A 20,550-nucleotide genomic window follows, 5' to 3' on the forward strand; every position below is an offset into this window, starting at 1 on the left:
TGTTGCAAATACAGAAAGAGCATTACAAATGTTAAATTATAAGCTATAAATTGAATTATGCTTATCTGTCTAGTATATGTAAATCTAAAGAAAATACAGACCAAAAAGCTATATAGGATACACTGGGGAAAAGTACATATAAGCCTCCTAGAATATTATAAAAAAAAGTTACAACAGTAATTTCACTGATAATTGAAGTAATTAGAAAACAGTTAATATTTACACATATTCTATCCACCACAACCAACTTACATATACAATTGCATGCTACACACATAAGCATTCAACACAGTCCTACTTTTGAAAAAGCTACCAAATGTGACATCAGAGTGAAGTATTTCTAATCAAGTTGCTAATTTAAAAACTCAAAAGTGAGGTGCAACTTCAATCATGACCATACCTAATGGCCTGTCCTGCCAACACGTTGCAGGCTTTGCTTTGCCAATACTATCTGTGAGGAAACTATTTTATAATTGAAAATGAGAATTTGCTTGGTGGTCTTGAGGTTTTAAGAAAACCATTCATGAGCCTCTCTTTACCCATCACAACTAAGGAATCTAGGCTGAAAAGATGGAAATACATGTTTTTTTAAAAAAAAAAAATAAATTCAAAAATTACAAAAAAATCCCACCCCTCAAGCACATTTTACCCAAGGGGCAAGTTCTAAATGAAAAGCCAAGATCACCTAAAATGGTGGAGAGCTTGAGAAGAATTTTCTTCTTTTTTACGTGTCCCATGTACTAAACAAGAGCAAAGTCTTACAGAATATGTAAATAAAAACCAAACAGCTGTACATACATTACAGTGATAATCAAATTTTCATAGGAACAGCAATCTAAAAGGTCACATTTTAAATTTAATTTGTACATGTGAGGAAGCAAACACTTTTTAAATGAAAACAGGAAACCTAGCCATGCCTGCCAAATTAGACAAGAAGCAATATTGGTATTCTACAGAGTCTTAACAATTTCACTATTATATCAGACTCCTCAAATCTGGCTGAAACAGGCATTTTCAACTCTGCTTCTAGCTTTAAATATTTCTGTGTTTAAGAATTAAATTCAACACTAGTTTATTGACAATTTCTCTCCATTTCAGCTGGAAACAGTGCTACAGCCATTAAGGCACCATTCAGTTGCATTTCAGTTACATATCTTCTAAACAATAGCTTCAGTTTTATTTACTGTAAAAATCTCAGTGTTTTTGAACACATTTCTCCAGGACAGAACATAAAATAGGTTGTTATCTGAACGTTCTGAAGAAAAAATATCAGTGTGCATGTTCACATCAAACAGTACAGAAGATATGATCATCTTCTCTAAGGTCACTTCCCTTTTCATAAGGAAAACATTTAAGGAAAAGTTTACATAGATGTACACACACAGAGTAGAGGAATAAATGACAGCATACAGGAAGTTTATGAAAGATATGCTTGCATTTCTGGGAACCATTGATTCAGTAAATACAATAAAAGCCTATGCTCAGAAATTGAGAATCAATAGAAATTACTGTATGATTATAAATACAATCATTGCTTACTCCATCATTGCCTGGACATAAAAGACAGGCTTAAGAAATCCGAGTATTTAAGAAAACACCAAAAACCCCATCTTCTCTTGGGAATTATTTGCCACAATACTACAGCTGGTGGCTTAACTACCCATTTGTACTTGACCACTTTTTAATCATCCAACACACTAGAAATGTGTTCTTAAACCAGACTGTGCAGAAGTTTATATTTTTTTGTTGCTTCTCCAGATTACTATTTCCCTAGCAAAAAAACAATATTACATATCTACTTAGAATCCAATTTTATACACCTACTGAGAAATTAATAGCACACGCCACTCTTGCTGTTAATTGCCAAAACCATTATCCACATAAAAATCTCGTGCACTCACTTTACGAAGACAGCAGTTCCCTTTCCTAAGGTAACAGGGAAGCAATTGAACAAAATCAAATTACGGGAGATAACTGGTAAGATACTATCCACTGAAGTGCCAGAGCTGCTCATGCCTAGCCTCTAAACTCACATCAATTGCTAGCATTAAAACACTTTCACTGAGGTCAGGGTCAGCACTTTCAGTATGCCTGAGTTGGTGACCAGAAAAACACATGAACAGAGAATAAGACAGCACCAATGCTGGACAATAGCTGAGATCATCATAATATACATTTGATTGTGTTTAGAACTGAAGACTTATTTTTACAACCCTCTCAATGTGTTTGTTAATTACAGTATCAAAAGCTTCATATACCTGCTTCTACAAGAGAACAATTTATTTTTTTTAATGGTAATATATCATCCCTGAATATTTGAGATAGTTTGCTCAATATCAAAGCTGGATAAGTCTCAGTGAGTTGTCTGGCCACATATGGTGAAACATATCATGAATGAAAGCATCGTCATAATAAAAATACATAATCATCACATCTGCCTGACCTAATTCCTGCCTTGCTTTTGTTCCATGTAAAGCAGATGCATTGCCTCCGAAAAGTCTAACTTCACATATTCTCAAATAGTGTGGAAAGTCAGATTTTACACAATAATTATGATATCTAGTGTTGCATTCAGATAGTGAATAAGAACACAGTATATCATATGAAATATTTTTTAAGAAGCTTCACAATATACCATAAAGTACTGCAGTTCTGACAATAAATTATACCTTTTTAGCATTTTAGAAATTCTTCTTTTTTATCTTGTACTTGCCTACTTAGGAAAAAAAACCTTTCAAAAAAAGGTTATCAATAATATTAGCATACTATACAGCATGTCAATTGTATATATTACAATTGTATATAGAAATGTTCCCCTACAAAATATAAGTTGCAACAAATATATCCAATAGACAAATCAGACATCTTTAAAAAAAAAAAAAATCTTAACATGTTACATGCTTCCAGTTTATAATTATATATATTTCATTCTACTCATGATAGCTTTCCTGCTTTCCATATTCTCTACCTCAAACCAGACCATAATATTAGTGCTCAATTAAAGATGCTCAGCATCATACAAATGTCAGCCAGATTTGGCAAGAAAAAAACCCCAACATACTACAGAGCTATGAAAAGGCTTACTAAAAATGTTGGTAAAATTAATCTTTCTTTTGGTCTTTGACAACTGAATTTAATGCCTACCATATACTGGATGAAGACTGTCCTGTTTATTTTGCAAACAACCTAAAATATCTGCCAATGATACTACAATTACTTTTTCTCTTATCCAAAGTGACAATGTGTTGAAGTCCAATTACTCACCAGAAAAATCCAGCATTCTAGACAAAAACCCACCCTAAAAGATGGGGATTCCCAGCTACAACTTAGTTTTAATTTTAAGTGATTGGAATTCTAATTATAATTTCAACTAAATTTGTTCCTGATTTTAAGAAACATTTAAATGGAGGGAATCAAAAAAGTTGGTTTTATTTATGAAACCCAGATACTCATTCTTTATTATCACACAGTTCCCAGAAGTGCGCTGCCTCAGGTATCAGGCATGGAAGAAAAAGTTGCCCTGTAAACATCCTTTGTCACACATGTATAATAGTTTCCATGGCCTAATAATCCTGGGGGCATCATTCTCTCTGGGTTCTCTTACATTTCTTAGAAGTCTCCCTGCAACAGCTTTTACTCTTCCAGCTCCAAAAATCCCTTCTTCTTGTGCTATATCACTGATCTCCTCTCCTGGCTAATACAAGCAGGCTGATTGATTACCTCTAGAACTAGGAGAATTTCAAATCTACCTACATCATCTTCATCGGGGGTAAGGGAGGGAGTTTTAGTTTGCATGTGTCTTCTCTATCTGGACAATATTTCTTTATTCCAAAACTTGTGGTAATGATATGCGTCTTCCAGAACTCTACTCTTCTGTCAACTTTAGCTGCAAATGGGCAATGAGTTAAAGAAGGTGGTGACTTAGAGGCAGAAATGAGGTAAACCTGCTTTCCTTGGAAAACCATCACATATCTATCAATCACAGTCTACATCAAGGGTAGTTCTACACTCTGCATACCTGAACAGCAAACCCTGCAGCCATTCCTAAACAAACTACTTCAATAAATCTGAATGCAAAAAGAATACAGGCCAGGTGGTGCGTTTTCTAGTAGAGTGCTAGAACCTACATGGCTAAATTAATATTTTGCTCTTCTGAATTCTGTTATTGCACTTCTGATTTATTTACATACCCTGCTTTTTTCACTTTGTCTTTCATACTTGTTAACTACACCAGTGTCCTCCTCTGAACCCTAAACTTTTTTTTTTTTTTTTTTTTTTTTTTTTTTTTTTTTTTTTTTTTTTTTCTGGATCATGTGCTTTGCACTGTAACAATCAGCCTCCTCTCAGGGCAGGTCTTGAGAAGTTAACTGTAGCTCTACCCCAGTGGAGCTGAAAATAGTACAAGCCTCCTAGTACAGATTGACATGACATAGGTTCTTTATTCCATTATAGGTATTCCTGTACCAGAAAGTCACAAATTACATAGATGTAAAATTCAGGGCTTGTAGTTGTGAATTTTTTTCTTAAACATATACCCCCACATAAACAAGCAACATCCTCTGTCAGCACGATTATATCAGTCTAACTACTTGCACATTAAACTATGGTGTTAAAAGCCAGCCTTCTCTTCATTTAAATATTTTGGTAGAGGTACCAAGAGTTCAGTATGCTTACTGGATCTTTGATGGTGGCAGTAGTGAGAAACTAGAAATAGCTGGAGATCAGAAGACACCTGTTATCTCACAGCACAGTTTAAAAATTTTCTAAAGCAACTCCAGTGAAAGCTGTAGCACCACAATAAGGACTGCCTATTTTTGAAGAAAAGCAGTGTATAGTCTCATAAAGGACAAGCAAAGTGCTGAAGGTAGAAGAAAGAAGAGCTCTCCATTTATTTTTATTTAACATGCCATTGCAGACAACCTATAACGTGCATTTCTCTGAAAATGACTGTCTGTTTTAGAAAAATTAACTAGTATTAACCAATAGGCAGCTAAATACCATGATCCACTGGACAAGCAGAAAGATGGGAGTATTTTGTTTGGTTTTCTTACCATAATAGCACATTTTACCTTACCAAGAAGAAAGTAATTTGCAGTGTTGATTGCACTCAGCCATAATGAATTAAATCTTAAAATCAGGTGTGTGATGCAACAAACAAATTTTAGCAAATCATTAGTATTTCCCTGTATGAATTTACATCAACACTGAATGACAATGCTTTATTCTTATTTTTGTTATATGTGAACTATATGAAAAATTCTTTAGTTACACAACCAACTGACCTGCTCACAGTTGATACAGCTGTTTACCTAAAACAGAGGCCACCCACCAGTTGCCTTCTCCTTTACAATAACTGTGGTCATTTCCCAAAATCTTTTCTGAGCTCCATGAGCACATTGCTCATGCTCATCTTCTCTAAGCCTTTGTCAATTTTAAGGGTTCATGGAGCAATTAAACATGTGCATATATGTTACATAAAAGAAAACCACTACAGACATTAGAAATGGTACTGTAAAACTTCCTTCTCAATCTGCCCATTTGGCCCACAGGTCATAACTGTGCTAAACCTCTGGAAGTAAGTTTTTGCTTTTTTGAAACTATTCAAGAGGCATTAATATATTTTATACTCATCTGTAAAACTAGTTTGTCACTAGACAGTAGATACTCCCTCTTGCTTGATTACTAATTTGGTACTAGTACACCCTTGTATCTCAAAACAGTTTATACAGTATGTTCTAATCAGCTACTTACTTCAGATCTTGCAGAAGGTCCTTTGCATTAAGCATCGTTATTAAAGAGGTTGTAGCTGCTGGAATAATGATTATGGGAGTTCGAGACCCTGCAGAGATAATAAAGTTACATTTGCCTGGCTTTTTTTGTTGCACTTTTGGTTGTTGGTTTTCCCCTCCTCACCCCCCTTTTTTCATCAAAGGAACTTTACATAAAACCAAAACTCTTGCTTAACAGATCAAAAACATGGAAAAATATTCAAGGAAAATTGTAGTAAATCTTTTCTAAACTGAAGGTTTTCATTCACCAAAAAAGTGTACTCCTGTATCAGGAGTCTCTAAATATGGGTAGGACCCATATTTAGCATAACAGAATGCTGTCTGCATTGCACTGCTTGTTTATATTGTTGCTTGAGGCTCCAGGAAAGATAGAGTGGGCACAATTCACACAAAAATTTAAAGGATCATGTAACTAAAATTAACTCACCTTTTTTCTGGTTTGGAGGTGGTCTTGCTTGAGAGACTGAGGAAGGAAAAAAAAAAAAAAGTATGGCAGAATGAGTAATACATAAATTAAATGTTGCCTTACAATGACATTTGTAATGTTTTTAGTTGCAGGAATGAACAGAGAAGAGTCACACTACAGTCATTGGATCATTTTCTCAGCTGCAATACACAAAGTTGAAGAAGGGATTATAATTTGGGTCTCAGTATTCAGATGACAAAGAGCTTTTGACCATCTGAAACAGATGTTAGGACAGCTGAGTCAATTTTACTGAAACTAGTCATCCCTTCTCCATCCTCCTCAAAAGATCAGGGCACTATAGCATTGATAAAAATTGCCAGCAATCTTGAAAAAAAGCTCCTTGTACATTTTAAGTTCAATAGTGCTGAACAAACAGGAAGACTGTTTCACAACAAACTAATCTTTACAGACCCTCACTTTTTCATTTGTAATTATTATTGTACATATCTGTAGGATTTAGCTATCCTTAACACATAAAGAACTTTCAACAACCAAAATCTGAATTTCGGGCTTCCTCAAGTTAATTCTGGATTGCAGTTTGAGTTACATGAGCTCTTTGGGTGCCAGAAAACAGTGATATGTGACAGATATAATAGAAATCAAGCAAAAAAATCCAAACCAAACCAAAGAACACCACAAAAAAAAAAAAAAAAAAACAAAAAAACAAAACACCCCACCACCAAACCCACCACCAAACCCCAACAACCTACCAAATCAGAAAATTAACAACCCCCCAAACAAAACCACACAAACAATACTAGACAGACAGAAACCAAATAATCCCCCCTAACCCGCCAATAAAATGTTTCCACTTCAGTCTTCCAAGTTGTGACCTCCTCAATATGGGAGATAATCCAGTCCAATGTTGGAAAAGCATACATGTTCACTTTGGTGCTATTACTGAATAACCTGGCTTCCTCCAAATAAACCTTTTGTAGTCCAGTTTTCTGGAGTCCTAACTTAAGGAAAGAACTGTTGTTCTTGATAATTATTGTCATCCATGTTAATCCTAATTCACAAAATCAGAAAATGGGGAGTAGTAGAAAGATCAATACAGACTAACTCAAGTCTCAACTGCTACTATGCATGGCAAATTCCATTAATTGACTTCCAATTTCATAGCACCAATTTGCTCATGTTTATTTATGACCAACTGTTTCAGAAACTTCCTAGAACAGTATAAATATTCACAATGCATAGTTGCCATTGTTGAAATACTGAGACCATATCCTTAATTATCTTTTCCTGACACTGTCAAGTGCACAGATATAATTGGCAACACTATATTGAACTGCATGAACTTTACCTACCCAATGATTTCTTTTTTTTTTTAAATCTAGGTATCTTCTTGATGTAAAAAAGTTCCTGAAATATATGGGCAGCATGAGCTGCCTTAAAAAAAGGGGGGGTTGGGGTTTAGGAAGAAAGCATCTCCAAGAAATTTGATAGCTGTACCAAGCCAGGATAGAAAATTTGGTACTGCAGAAAGGTGCAGAAGAAAAATAAAACCAAACCTTAAATTAAAAGCACATCTCAGATGTTTTTTTCAAATCAGCATCATACAACTGTTTTGCCCAATTCAACTAACGCTTCTTATGTGCAAAGCAGCATCCTCCTGGAAATCATACGTTTTAAATATTTTGACTGGTAAGAACAGAACAAGTGATTTTTTAGAAGTTCCAAACCCCAAAATATCCTAGAACAGGCAGAAAGATAATGTGGGGGTTTTTTAATGAAGCAGTATATACTTTCTTCAGACTATACATGTTTTCCTATAATCTTTCTTCAATTTATAATATAGAGGCAAGATAATGGATTAGATTCCCTTTGAGAAGGGCACTATCAGTATAACCTATGTAACGTACAGAAACCACACTCTTGCCAGTTAATGCCCATGAAGTCACAACTAGCAGCAGGGGCCTGTGACAACTCAAGTCAGATTTCTGTTCTTGCCACTTCTACCCTTTTCATACTGCTGTCTGTCAACTCCATTTGCATTATTATGCTTAACAGGGCTAGTGAGATAAGTATGACAGGCAGCTTGACCTTTCTAGTACCAAAATAACCAAACAGAAGAATCTGTAGAAAACAGCATTTAGGTATGCTGAGAATATTCAGTATTAGAATATATTTTTGGGGTAGAATAATTTCCACAATATTAAGTCTTAGTATTAAATCCTACTAATAAATCTCAAAGAATTAACAACGGACACACTGAAAGCATTTATTAGTCTTAACAAGAATATACAGTACTCCACCAGTATTTCTAGAAAAAGTATACTAATTTTAAAAATGTAGTTTTGTTTCCAAAAAAAAAGAAATGACCCCTTTCCAAGACCTGCATAATGATAAAAACCATTATCTTGTTCTTAAGTAACACCCTTCACTTGAGACTTTCTTCCACCATTCTTAGTGTGTAAACTAGGTGCAGATATGGACAGAGCTGTTTGAAAACAATGATGTTCCCATATGCTGTTTGTACTATTACAGACTTTTAAAAACTCTTTCTAAGGGTTTCTCATTAAAACAAAACAAAGTACCTGTATCATTCTATCTCTGAATCTCAATTTGAGATTCAATCTGACATACTAAATTAACTTGCTAGCTAAAGTCTACTAAATGGGAATTAAAAAGCCAGTTGAGGATTCTGGCCCTATTACAAACACCTTATGTGCTAAGAAGTGTGAGGAAGTAATGATAACACATTCAGAGAAAGACTTTTTTCTGATATATTAAGAATAGAAGTAATAATACTTTCTTTTTTTTAGATTAACTTTTCTATTTAGGTTGTTTCTTCTTGGAATATTCATCAGCTCTTCTTATATATCTGAGGTGGCATTTGTGAACTACCAAGCTGACAAGCAAGAAGTTTATTGGTCTTTAATTTCAGGAGCACATAATGGGCTAACTGGGCAGCACACTGAAGAGAATGAACACAAGCCCCATGGTATAATGTTAACTAAAAATTATGAGTAATTTCCAATACATATGCAGTTAAAGGCCACAAGTAAGTGATCCCCACTTCATTCCTCAGCTAACTAAAGTTTTAAATAGTGCTGCTTTGACACTCACACTTACTCGGAACAGAAACACCAATGATAGTAGGCTACATTACCTGGTCGTGGTACAGGCTGCGCTGCTGGGGTTTGTGTTTTTCGAGCAGAAGCACCTTCCTTTTAAAAGATATAAGAGGCAACATTAACAACTAGCCTTCTTGTCAGGTACACTGTTTTTTTTAAACGAACACAGAGCTACAGAGGGTATCACAAAAGTGAGGCTAATACTTTTCTATTAAAGAGAAGAAAGAAGATAATGAGAATATTCAAAACTCTTCACAGATTCTGTTTTAGATTTAGAGAAGACAGACAACCTAATAAATTTTTAAAGTTTACAGTTTAACCATCAAATGTCAGTCAGAAATTTTCTATATTTTAGGAAACCTTTTCTATTTATAGTGTTTCATTTCACCTACAATCACTTTCACCAAACTTTAGTAATATAAATGCAACAAACGAGATCTGCTTATGCTCCGAATGGAAAACTAGGACCAAGAAATTACAGTGCATTCCTGCCTTGAAGAGTTTTAGTGCCCAATAATAGCACTCTTGTGATAATTAGTTCTGCTCATGCCTTATCCAATTACTTTAATGTAACACAAGACCTACACTACTATTTATTCTTGTTAACTCTACAGAGTCAACACACCAGGTAAAAGAACAGTGAAGTCACACACAACTGGTTCCAAAGCAACACTGAATAACTTCTTCAGTTACTGCTGTGAAACCTCACTGAACAAAACATGTATTACTAACAATACTACTAACACTGCAAAAAAATATATATTCCAGCCACTTCAATTTGCAAGGTTGACCGACAACCTTTTATCATGCAACCATTAATTCTATCTGAAAATTACTTAAACGCTATGTGAAGTGTATCCTACAACTGTGAGACACTCAAAAAAGGTCAGAGATCCCACTTTGGGAAAAACCTGTTGGAAAGAACTCCAACATGGCATTATCACATTTTTATGTCCATGCATAAATAACAGTATGTTTTGTTATTCAAAAAAACCTAATGAGCAGGGATAACACACAAGTGGCCTTAACTTCCATGATTTAAATAACACTTAAAGGCACTGCTTTTGAGTTTCCACCATGAAAGTTAAAACTGTTTTTATCTCAAGAACTGCTAAGTACAAATAGAAGAGAAGATCACTTGACAAGCTCTTAGAAAACACAGATTTACTCAAAATGCTCTTCCCTGAGCTTTAGTCAAAGCCACCCATGATTAGTTACAACAAGCTGGAGCTGACATCTAGTACAGCAAGCAGCTTTTGTAACTTTTACAGTCAGCAACCTATTAATCTTTAGTGTTAGGATTTAACTCTACACTGCAAGAAATGGATTCATCCCAATTTTTGATGTACTCCCTTCTGATTATTAAAATACCAACATCTATGTAGGGCACTTGAGTGAGTAACTGTTATTTTAAGACTTACTTTTTTAGCGTCTGAGAAAAGGTATTTTTGCCAATGTCCTTTCACGATAATTACTCAGAAAATTATAAAAACCAAAACACCATACTCTAAAGGAAGAGCAGCTGGAAAAGCAGATTACCTTTAAGAGAAGCCTTGTGACTGAGAAACAGCAGTTATTTGAAACAACAATCATCTTTCTTTTAACCAAGAAAGTGGAAATAAAACAGTTTGCATCTGTTTCTGTAGAAAAATGTCATTTTCTGGGTGAAAAGACTGTTCCTGTGGTGTAGTAATTATACGTTTTTAAGAAATACTGAGAATTCTCCCATAACACCTCCTTACATTCACAGCACCTCATGAAATGGAAAGAAAAACATCAAGCTAAAGAAACGTCACTTCCTGTCACACTGTTTCAAGTTTCTAAATCCACTTATCACTGCCTGCAGTCCCACGTGTCCATTTGTCTTTCCTTCCCTACAGAGTCAGTAATACAACTTCTCTGCCTCCCCTTCCACAGTCTCCAGTGTCTCAAATCGACCCTGCAGGTGCTACGGGAGCTGCAACGATGGAAGGGAACCAGGAGCTGCTTCAGAGATTCTAGAGTTTTGGGAAATTCTTGGAAAGAATTATAAGCAAATTACAACTGAAGCCTTGCTTGGTTTCCATATGACTTGTGCTTGTGATTTCTCTCTTCACCAAGATGTCCATAAAGCACCAGTATATATATATGGAATCAAGCCTAAAAAAGTTAACTGGCAAATTATCTGTTTGGGAGTTTTTCGTACTTTCCTCTGAATTGTCTTCTCTACAGTGATTAATGGGAAACCTAGTGCAGAAGTCTAAAACAAAAAGGTAGGGCTTTGTTGACTGCAAACAAAAACACCAATCCCAAACCAGCAACAACAACAACAACAACAACAACAACAACAAATAATCACATGATTCATCTGAGTTGTGGTAAGAAATTAATTTAATTGAGTAGGTACAAAGATGGCTGCCACTTCCATGTCTGCGACCTTTCTACTTTTAAAACAATTTTTGCAAATCAATAAGTCATGGAGGTCACACCTTTTAGTTCTGTAAATCACTGCCTTAGACTGTGATAATTTGATGGATGAACCTCAGCTCACAACTGATGTTCTGACATCTTGGCACAGAGGTTCAACTGTCACCTACTCAAGGCATAACATTTATTCTTCGTAACCGATTTACATCTCTCTCTTTTTGATTATCAGTGACCTAATACTAACTCCTACTATGTAAAAACTGCAAACAATGTTAACAAAATAAGTTCTTATCAATATTTCAACCCCACATTTCTTGAAAGGTTTATAAGAAGAAAAGTATACTGTTAAGATGAGTAAGAAACAAAAGTTCAGAGCAGTAATGATTGACAAGATACACTGGGTGGAAAAGAAAACCTGCTTTCAATAAGGAAGTCACTAGCAGGATAATTTTGCTACCATTTCACATTGTCTTGAAAACAAAAGATGCTAAGTTTCAATACAAAATTAATGCTTTTCAAAAGCATTCACATTGAGGTGTAACTTTTTCCTATGACAACGCATTGATCAATGATTCAGGCTCTGTTTACAAGGCAGGTATAACCGCAGAAAACTATATGCTAGGATTTCTCCCAGAGGTAAAGAAAATTAAGTGGCCAGAATAAACTTCATAGTCGGTTCATTCTACTACACTGGGCCTGGTTAGCTACTCAGAGGCAACTTTTTGTAACATGCTGTAACTGCTTGTAATGACAGTAGTTTATTTCTCAGAGAGAGCACAGTAAGATATTTCAATTCTTCTAATGTGAAGTTTTAAATATGAAAGTTACTCATAAGTAACTAGCACACTGCAAATTCAAACTCCAGTTCGGGGAGCTTTTGTTTGTGCAGCTGTACCCTGCATCAGAGGCAGTAGCAATCACTGTTTAGCTATTTAAAGAACATTCATTTCCTCAAAGTTTCTGAACACTTAACAGTTTTGTTCATAGATGACATACCTAATTCTTATGCATAAGCCGTCTGAGACTGTTAAGGAGTGTATTATGAATATTCATAAGTTGAAACTAATTTAGTAACAAAACCATGCAATTTGAAAAATACAAATTTTCTTTGAGACGACCACTTAACATCGTATTATAATCAAAAACATATTACTTGGTTTAGATGTGCTAATTTACCATAGAAGGTTATATATAGTTTACTTATGATTTACATTAAATACATGAGTATTTAACCATTCAGAAGCAACAACCTGACATCGAATGAAATCAGGAAAACACGAAAATGAAAGCTTCATACTTTCCTGGATTTCACTGCATCATTTACAGATATACACCTCTGTATGTACTTTTTGGTGGAATTAATTCCATTTCAGTACTAATGTTTCCTATTGTATTAGATACTTACACTAAAATAAAAGCAGTTATTAAGCAGACATTTTGTATGTCTTATGCTATTTAGCATTATCCTACATAAACACCTAAAAATACTGGGTTTGCAAACCAATGCATGAATAGAAAACAAGTTAGTACATGTGAAAAAATCTGGATTCCCATTTATAGTCAAACAAGGAAAAAACCTCACACCCTGAAGGACAACAGACTTCTAGTATTATTGTACACTCTGGTAATTAAGCTTTTAGTGTGTTCTTTTCTTCCTTCATTCTTTCACACAATTTCTATGTTTGTCTTAAAAATTCAAACACTGCTATGTGCTCTCACAAGTTTTGCAAGTGGAAACTACATTTACAGTAACAAGAAGCTTTAAGTTTATTGCTTAAAGTCCCTTAAAATTCATACATTTTGTACACAGCTTGCTTTACACCTTTCCTTTCACATGTGCATTCGTTTTCCCTTCCCTGCTTTTACATTTTACCGGCAAGTTGCAATATATGATGAACATACAAATTGTTTTGGAATGATTCTTATCATACTTGTCCGCATCCTCAATCCATTTTAATGTAAAAAGTTCAACAATGTGAAAGATCTATTTCTTGCAATAGTAAATCTGCAATATTCCATCTATGCAGATATCACCTAACAAAAAAAGTAAACTGATTAATCTATAGTTGTATGCAGTTACCCAGCAGTGGGTGTGGTTTTGTTTGGATTTTAACAGCTTTCAAAACCTTCTCAGTTTGTTGACCTTTTTAATTAAAAAATTTCTGTCATTCTTCGTGTTGATTTGCAGAAATCACCAGTTACCAATATTCATCTGATACCAGGACCCAAGTAGTATTTTTTTTAATATTTTAGGAAAAAAAACCAAAAAAACAAAAAACACAAAACCAAACCACTATTTTTTTAGATACCTAGCACTTTTCTTAAGGCTAAATAAGCATTAACATCCACAATTAAGTTACTTTCCCTCATTCTCAATGGAATCAGAAACTGCCTGAACATAGCTCATACTGTGTTTTAAGAAATGAACCCTCATGTTTTAGGCAATAAAACATGCTATATTGGTAGAATTTTTTCTTGGAGGGTCATTTCACATATACCCAAGTTAGTTTATTCTCCTGAAGCACAAAAAAAGATGCTATTAAAAGCTTCTTAGTTTTGCTTCACAAGGTACAAATAGTGGAAGAAAAAAACCCTCTATTTTATTGCATATTCACTATTGCAACTGGCTTCTATGTGGAGACCCATACAGCCTGTAGTAATCTGACCTTTAAAAAAATGTTAGGAGAAACAGATAGAATTGAATTTGTTGCCATCTTGTGGCTTTTTTAATTTAACAAATTTAATTTCTACCTTGTTCCTTTATAACATTTAAATTAGTACAAGATCTTTACCCGAAAACCTAAAATTTATTAGGTAACTTGCATGCTCCTCCACAGCAGTAGTAGAAGTAAGAAGTAACATTTGATTCTGCAATAAGTATTAGCAACTGTTTGCATATAAAATATAATGCAGCTTTCAACTTCACCATCCATGATGGAAGACAATTTAACCAAAGACAAGTCTGTTCACAAATATGAATGTAGTAAAACTCAGATCTTAAATGAGAAAGAGAAATACATGTGGATGGTAAGCTTGTAAAATGATCTTTAAGAACAGACTTAAATTCATATTTTCAATTTAGGGCAGAAGAGTCTGTAAGAACTCATGTTAATTACCAGCAACTATACTATCATTGCCCAAGTAATTTAAAGTATTGAACCTTTGCAAATTCTAGTAAAGCCAGCCTAAAGAGCTACAGCAAAATCTAATAGGACTGAATAGCTAAAAAAGAGTATTATTTCTTTAGAAATTAAATCTTATATACATCAGTGTATGACAAACAGCCAGAACAATGGGATGACTTCAAAACCAGGTATCTAACAACTGGTTCAGATGCCCTACTTTAAGCTTGATAAAAAGTTCTATCTATTTCATATAAATAGCTTGGATTCTGAAAACACAGGGCTTTTTTCTAAGAATTTAGAGCCCTTAAAAGCCTTGAGGGGGAAAAAAAAAATCTTCCAAAGAACCAAGCAAAACAATTCAACTGAGTTGCTCTGTCTCTGCAGTCTTCCTAATAATTGTCTGACTTCTGTTCATATCAAGAAAACTGTAATAAGATTTTAAGTTCTACTTGTGTTTCACATCATTTTATTTATACATGAAACTGGTATAGCTTATTTGCATACTCCCATGCACACTAATCTGCATATGCAGTCCCCTAAAACAGATATTTAAATAATAAATTGCAAGCTTTTAACTGCCTTTCTAGTTTTAAACTATGCTGTAAAGAAAATATAATTTGATAACAAGTTCTTAACTATTGTGCAAATACTGCTAATGTCACAGTCATTTTAAGTTCCATTACTTGTAATATTAATAAAAAGGTAATTTCTACTATTTACAGTTTCAACTTCCTTATAATCTAGAAAAGAGAGTGGGAGTTTTTAAGCAGAATTGAAAATATTTTTATTGAATTAATTTCAAGAGGGGAAAAGTTTACCACTATTTATCAGTCTTCTGATACCAAATGCCTAAGGAAAATGACACCATATCTTCACTATTCCCTACTTCAACAACTAAAAAACTGGTGTGACAAGAGGGGTTAGTAAAAATTATGTAAACAATATTTATTTCAAAATACAAAACTGCTTACACTGAATCATGTCTTATCAAGTACAGTTTGAAGAAAAATACCAATGAACACTGCCAATCCTCAAATTCAGTTGCAAAAAAGAAAATGCAATGCCCATCTTCTTACAAAGATAAGGCAAATTTCATTATAGTTTTCAAAATACTGTTAAAGGTAGTACATATAACAGATTTCACAGGTGTAAGGAAATCAGATGTAGACAGTCTCTTCTGAATGAGCACAGCATTACAATGATGGAGGAGGGGGAAAAAGGAGAAACAAGGGAGGGTGGCAGAAATAAAACTATGCTGATGTCATCAAGGGACTAACTGAAACTTAGAAATACTAACACCTGTTGTTCCACAGGATTCAGATTAAACTGTTATTTACAGATCTGGTCCTTTATTAATCCATTATAGAATTAAAACTGACAAATTACTCAAATTCTGGAACACTGACACTGTAAAACATAATAAGAAACAGATGGTTTTTTTCAGTAGCAGGTTAGACCTGGAGATCAATATCACTGAGATAGGAAAAATACTCACTGCAATTTCTTGTTTGCTATAACCAGATTAAAAGTAGTTTGGTTTAAACATGGAAAAATATGACTGAAATAACTGGACCGTTTATGGATAGCTTAGGTAATAGTCTCGTTCTGAAAAAAATGGTTCCAAGCAATAAAAATCACAACTGAATCTAAATTATTACTGTAGTGACTAGTGATCAACTAGGAATAAAACCATATAAATATGCTAAATTAGTAGTAATGAAAATGACTGGAGATGCTTTGGGAAAGAGTTAATGAAAGCAACAATTACTGAGATGCCTTAAAATTTAAGTACTAGCCCCAAAGCTAAGATTTCAAAACATTCCTGAAGAGTCTTCGATGAAGCATGCTAGAGCTCCTCCCATCTTTACCCTTGCACAAAATATCAGTAAAATTAAGATCATCATCTTGAATTTACATCAGTCATGTAATTTCAAACTGTTGCTATTGAAATAGCAATTTTGAGCTGAAGAGGAATGTTGGTGACAAAGCCAAATTAAACACATAACCACTTCCATTGGCCTGTGGATAAGCTGTTTTCATCAAACAACAACTCTTAATCCTGAGAACTCCAGAGGTTTTGTTTGATTGTTTTAAAAATAAAGGCCTGCCTATAATACACCTACCTATGTTTATTTAAATAACTCATTCCCTTGATCTGAGTGAAAAGACAAAAGTAAGCATCACTAAAACATTATTTTAGCTTAGAATTCTTTCCCTTTGGGTTAGTTATCTGAGCTAGCCTCACACATACCATTTGGCAAACAAAGATTTTTGACAAACACAAATTGAGAATAAAAGGATTGTTTCATCTTTCTCAAGTCAGGCGCAAAGGTTTATAAACTACTGGGTTTCGGTATACTAAAATCAGAACATGCAAGATCAATTCAATCAAACTGTAATTTGCATAATTGTGAATTTACTACGATTTAATGATATTTCAGTCTCAACTTCCAGCTTCCTATATTCAATCACTAATACTACCTGTAACCACAAGTATTAGTCACTCATACGAAGTGGGTTTTCTCCAGAAACATCACAGAATATGTGGCTCAAAACTGATTTGCATAAAAGCACCACTGACACACAAATTCTAAGTATATGTAGAAAAGCACTTATTTTTCTGTTCAGATTCTGCTTTGAAAATGGCATTCAAGATAACAGTGATACGTACATTAAAGAAAATGTTGCTCAGTACAGAGAAATGGGAAGATCCCACTTATACGTGCATTCAGTGAGCAGTACATTTGTAGAGGAAAAGGCTTAAGAGACCTCATAAAGGTTCCTTTGTAACTTCCAGAACAATTCATGAAATGCTTTATGTGAGAAGAATATTTTTAAAAGCTCTGCAGGTGCCTAAATAAATACAGATGGATCCTTAACTTCTGCATGAAAATATTTCCCAAAACCCCAAACTGAACCAAGACCCAAGCAATTGATTAACTGTATGTGATGCTGCCCAATGTCTCAATGCAACAGAAACTGATGAGGCTCTTTTCAGACTCACCTTGGTTATACTGAATCCTGTTGCTGGAACAGGGGATGCTGTAATAGCATACTAATACACAGGTAACTATTCAAGACCTTACGTTTTTTCATGATTGCTTGTTTGACAAATTATCCAGCATCACTTTTTCCCAGTTGCACTTCATCTTGATGTGATTTTCTCCTTTCTATTAACCAAAAAGAAGTTTTAATACTATTCTTCCATACCTGTCCTGGTTTCAGCTGGAACAGAATTAATTTTCTTCCTAGTGCTGTGTTTTTGACTTCAGAAGAGAATAATGTTGATAACACAACAGTGATGTTTTAGTTGTTGCTGAGCAATGCTTACCCTAAGTCAAGGACTTCTCAACTTCTTATACTGCTCTGCCAGCAAGGAGACTGGGAATGCCCAAGAAGTTGGGAGGTAACACAGCCAGGACAGCTGACCCCAACTGAGCCCAGGGATATCCCAGACCATAAGGCATAGTGCTAACCAATAAATCTGGAGGGAGGGTAGGGGGAGGAGTTGGCTGGGGCACTGCAGCTCACTGCTGTGGGACTGACTGAGCATCAGTCAGTAGGTGGTAAGAAATTGCATTATGCATCACTTGTGTATTTATATTTTTTTTTCTCTTCCTTTTCTGTCCTGTTAAACTGTCTTTATCTCAACCCACAAATTTTACCTTTTTTCTGATTCTCTCCCCCATCCCACTGTGAGGGGGTGAGCAAATGGCTGTGTGGTGGTGAGCTGCCTGTCAGGTTAAACTGCAGCTGTACCTTACCAGCTTTCACTGTCCCAGCACTATGGTTGTATATTACATTCTGTTACAAGAAAACATAATTATCATGGGTGGTCATGGCCAGAGAGATGAAAGTAATTTTCTAAGTAATCACCTTGGAGGTCTTAAAATATCAGGAGAAAATCCTAAAACTATATTCCTTGAGGAGCCAATGCACAAAGCTGAACAGTGGAGCAATGAACTCTTAGTTGTTTGTGTTGCCTAGAAAAGTAACTGCTGAGCTCAAAACCAGCATGAGCTTTTTCAGGATCAAAAGCTTTAGCTGCAGCTATAATAAATTGTAATAAACAAGCCAAGAGATAAGAGGGCTTGCGCGATGACAGTGATGATTCTAAGAATACAATGGACTATAACCACTTTGACATGGAAAGGGCTATCTCGAACTGTCACAGGCCAGGGACAAGTCTAGAAAAATGTTCTAATTGCAGATTGTCTTACACTCAAGGCTTCCTGACGAGTAACAGCAAACCTACTATGCAACTTCAGCTGCAAAAGAAAAGGTAGGTTTTTTTAAAACCCCAGAAGGTGATGATCTTGAGGCCTATTATAACTGGAACACACTGATAGTAACACTGAAGTACAGATCTATGCGGTCAGTCAAGTAATATTGGTAATAAAATTTATGTTATCTCAAATTTTCTTAACTCTTTTTTTATTTCTTTACTTTGTGATTTGTACACTAAGACACCCCCAGAGAGTGTTGGAAACTCACTTCACTGGCTACAACAAAGCTAAGTGACAGCAACTGTATGTATAGGAAATAAAAAAAGTGCTATAAAAAGTGTATTTATACTAGTTATCTGCACCATTTGTGAACAGAGTAGTAATCCTCCATCATAACATCTGCAAAGCCCTCATATCAACAAACTGTCTACTGAGAGCAGATTGACTATCTTGGGTGCTGGTGATAAAAATATTGACAAAATATTGAGACACAAAAGATAGCTGTAGAACATCAGACAAGCAAGTTAGAACAGTAATTTACTGCAAAAATTTCCGAGTTTAATCCAGCATGAAAGTCTTAGATTTCCAGACTTGCATATGCTGCAGTTATCCACACACTGAAATCCCCCCAAACTGGGAAGACTGGACCTTTCAATCTGCTTACAAGATAACTAGAGTACTACGTTTACACATTTGTCCTGCCCCAGATGCATAAGTTCACAGCTTTGTTTTCAACTGTCATATTTAAAAAGAAAACCCCAATTATATCCAAGAATGAAAATTAACCAAAGAAACACCATAGTCACAAAACCACCTCAGGTTTTGTATCGGTCTTACTCTACAGATCTTATTGGTTTAACTCATTTAAAACAGACTGAAAGGAAGAAAGTATGATGTATACCATAAACATGGTAAGTCAATCAAATCAGAGTTTCTTGGTGGACAGTGTTGGGAGGATAATGGGAGAACAGACTTTTTTGTTTGCTTTCTAACACTGTGGCTAAGCACCTTTGATCATAATGGCAGCAAAAAGTATCACTTTTGCAAATTCAGTCATTTCCACCTTTCTCAAATGTCTAATTTAAGCCTTACATTTACAGTTTGTAGTATCAGAAAAGCCCCTGTGAAATGTCTGCCAATCACTATACATAAACAAAGCATTATTCAAGGTCAAAATGCAGGGGAACAGCAACAAAAACTTTGAAGTTTTTTACAATAAAATCACCTCTTGCTGGGGGGATGGGACAGGACATACTCGCATTACTGCTAGCTCAGATTCTCTTCCCCATCTCCTTTCCTCATATGCGATAACGGTCTTTGTCAACAGGTTGATAATGTGTTCAGAGGAACTGATCTACACTCAGTTTTCACAAGAAGAAGCTGGGAAATGTGACACATAACAATCTGGCCCCAAACACAAAGTTATTTGTCGTATTGTGAGCAAACTTTTATTTCACT

At 34.9% G+C, this 20,550-nt stretch overlaps 1 protein-coding gene across 1 annotated transcript in view; it reads right to left on the reverse strand.

Moving 5' to 3' along the window:
• CDC73 (cell division cycle 73) overlaps positions 1-20,550 on the reverse strand; it is a 114,909-nt gene that overhangs the window by 12,990 nt on the left and 81,369 nt on the right. Inside the window, exons 13-15 of the mRNA XM_026853978.1 lie at positions 9,371-9,428; positions 6,217-6,252; positions 5,752-5,839 (exon numbers count right to left, since the gene is read on the reverse strand). Coding sequence (XP_026709779.1) covers positions 5,752-5,839; positions 6,217-6,252; positions 9,371-9,428 — 182 coding nt within the window. The remainder of the gene's footprint in view (positions 1-5,751; positions 5,840-6,216; positions 6,253-9,370; positions 9,429-20,550) is intronic.

Source organism: Athene cunicularia (assembly GCF_003259725.1).
Source record: "Athene cunicularia isolate RWA chromosome 8 unlocalized genomic scaffold, athCun1 chr8_part1, whole genome shotgun sequence".
In the NCBI taxonomy this organism is placed as follows: domain Eukaryota; kingdom Metazoa; phylum Chordata; class Aves; order Strigiformes; family Strigidae; genus Athene; species Athene cunicularia.